Source organism: Elaeis guineensis, chromosome 9, assembly GCF_000442705.2.
Source record: "Elaeis guineensis isolate ETL-2024a chromosome 9, EG11, whole genome shotgun sequence".
NCBI lineage: Eukaryota > Viridiplantae > Streptophyta > Magnoliopsida > Arecales > Arecaceae > Elaeis > Elaeis guineensis.
In genome coordinates this window covers 18,013,156-18,014,475 of record NC_026001.2, presented here as the reverse complement: position 1 = coordinate 18,014,475, position 1,320 = coordinate 18,013,156, and the positions used below count along the sequence as shown (strand labels likewise).

At 45.5% G+C, this 1,320-nt stretch overlaps 1 protein-coding gene across 1 annotated transcript; it reads left to right on the top strand.

Annotated features, from left to right (window-relative positions):
- The first annotated feature begins 65 nt into the window (after positions 1 to 65).
- On the top strand, positions 66 to 1,120 carry LOC140851635 (ethylene-responsive transcription factor ERF096-like). The gene has a single exon (XM_073243577.1). It carries the CDS (start codon positions 81 to 83, stop codon positions 663 to 665), a length of 585 nt encoding a protein of 194 aa, XP_073099678.1. The 5' UTR covers positions 66 to 80; the 3' UTR covers positions 666 to 1,120.
- Positions 1,121 to 1,320: the final 200 nt, after the last annotated feature.

Genomic DNA, 1,320 nt, shown 5'->3' with positions numbered 1-1,320 from the left:
CCAAGGAGAATTAATTAATCACATGTTTGGTCTTCACTTTTTCAAACTAGAAAAAGACTTAATTATTCACCCCGTCGCAGATGACAGGAACTTCGTCCAAAAGCCATCGGTTTGACCCATCCAAGTGCAACGAACTCGAATTCCGCCTCCAATCCCACATGTCAAGAATCTCCAGAAAGTTCCGATCCTCCCCTCCACCAAGCGATTTAAAGGTGGCAGGTCCACAGCTGAGAAGGCCGATCGATCGAGCACTAGCTAGTAAGCATATGGAAGAGGACTCCCCTAAGGGGAAGGGGAAGGAGAAGGAGGGGGAGGTGAAGCACCGAGGTGTTCGACGTCGGCCATCGGGGAAGTATGCGGCGGAGATCCGGGACTCGACGCGGCATGGGGTTCGAGTTTGGCTTGGTACGTTCGACACCGCCGAGGAGGCGGCACGGGCCTACGACCGGGCGGCCTATGCGATGAGGGGCCCGCTCGCCGTGCTTAACTTCCCTGAGGAAATCCACTCTCTTAGTACCTCCGGTTCTTCGTCTTCGCCGAGGGGGAGGGGGAGGGGGAGTTCTGAGACTGAGCAAGAGAAGCTAGTGATTGAGCTGGAGTGTTTGGATGACAAGGTATTGGAGGAGCTTCTTGAGTCTGGGGAGAAGGGTGGGAAGAAGAAATGACTAATGACTCAATTAGTCTACTTTTGTGGCATATTTGGCAAAAGATTTAAAATTTTTTTTTTTTGAGAGCTTTTGCTTTCGGTTGCTTGAGGTTAATTTGTTTTTGCAGTTGGCAGGGGTTTTTAAAGCCAAAGTAATGCTTCTAGGTTATTGTATTCATCATGACAATGGTGAGGTAAAACTTTTAGTAGGATATAGGAGTTATTTGCAAGGATGGGTCGGTTTCTAACCCATCAGCTTAAATAACTCCTATATTCTACTGAAAAACAAGGTGAGTGCATGTGCATGACCAACATAAATGGGAAAGAGAGTATGTGATCACTTTGTTGCGAATATGATGCCAGGCTTGCTATTGAACTCACTGCAAGAAATATGGGAATTGACAGTGTTATATTTTTGTCGACGGATGCAGAGAACCGCTGCTATAAAGCTCTTTAGCCAGCATTTATCCCAAAGTACTAGCCTAGTATATTATTCTTTCAATTTTTCTCAGTGCCCAAGTAAAATCGTTGGGAAGAGTCTTAATTTTTCCGGTGGTCAGATCAAACTACTAGAAAAAGTCAATGTTATTCCACCCAATTCATGTTGCCGGAACAAATTTTCATCATTTGTTAGGAAAAATCTCATTTTTTCTGATGGTTAGGTACGACCGTCG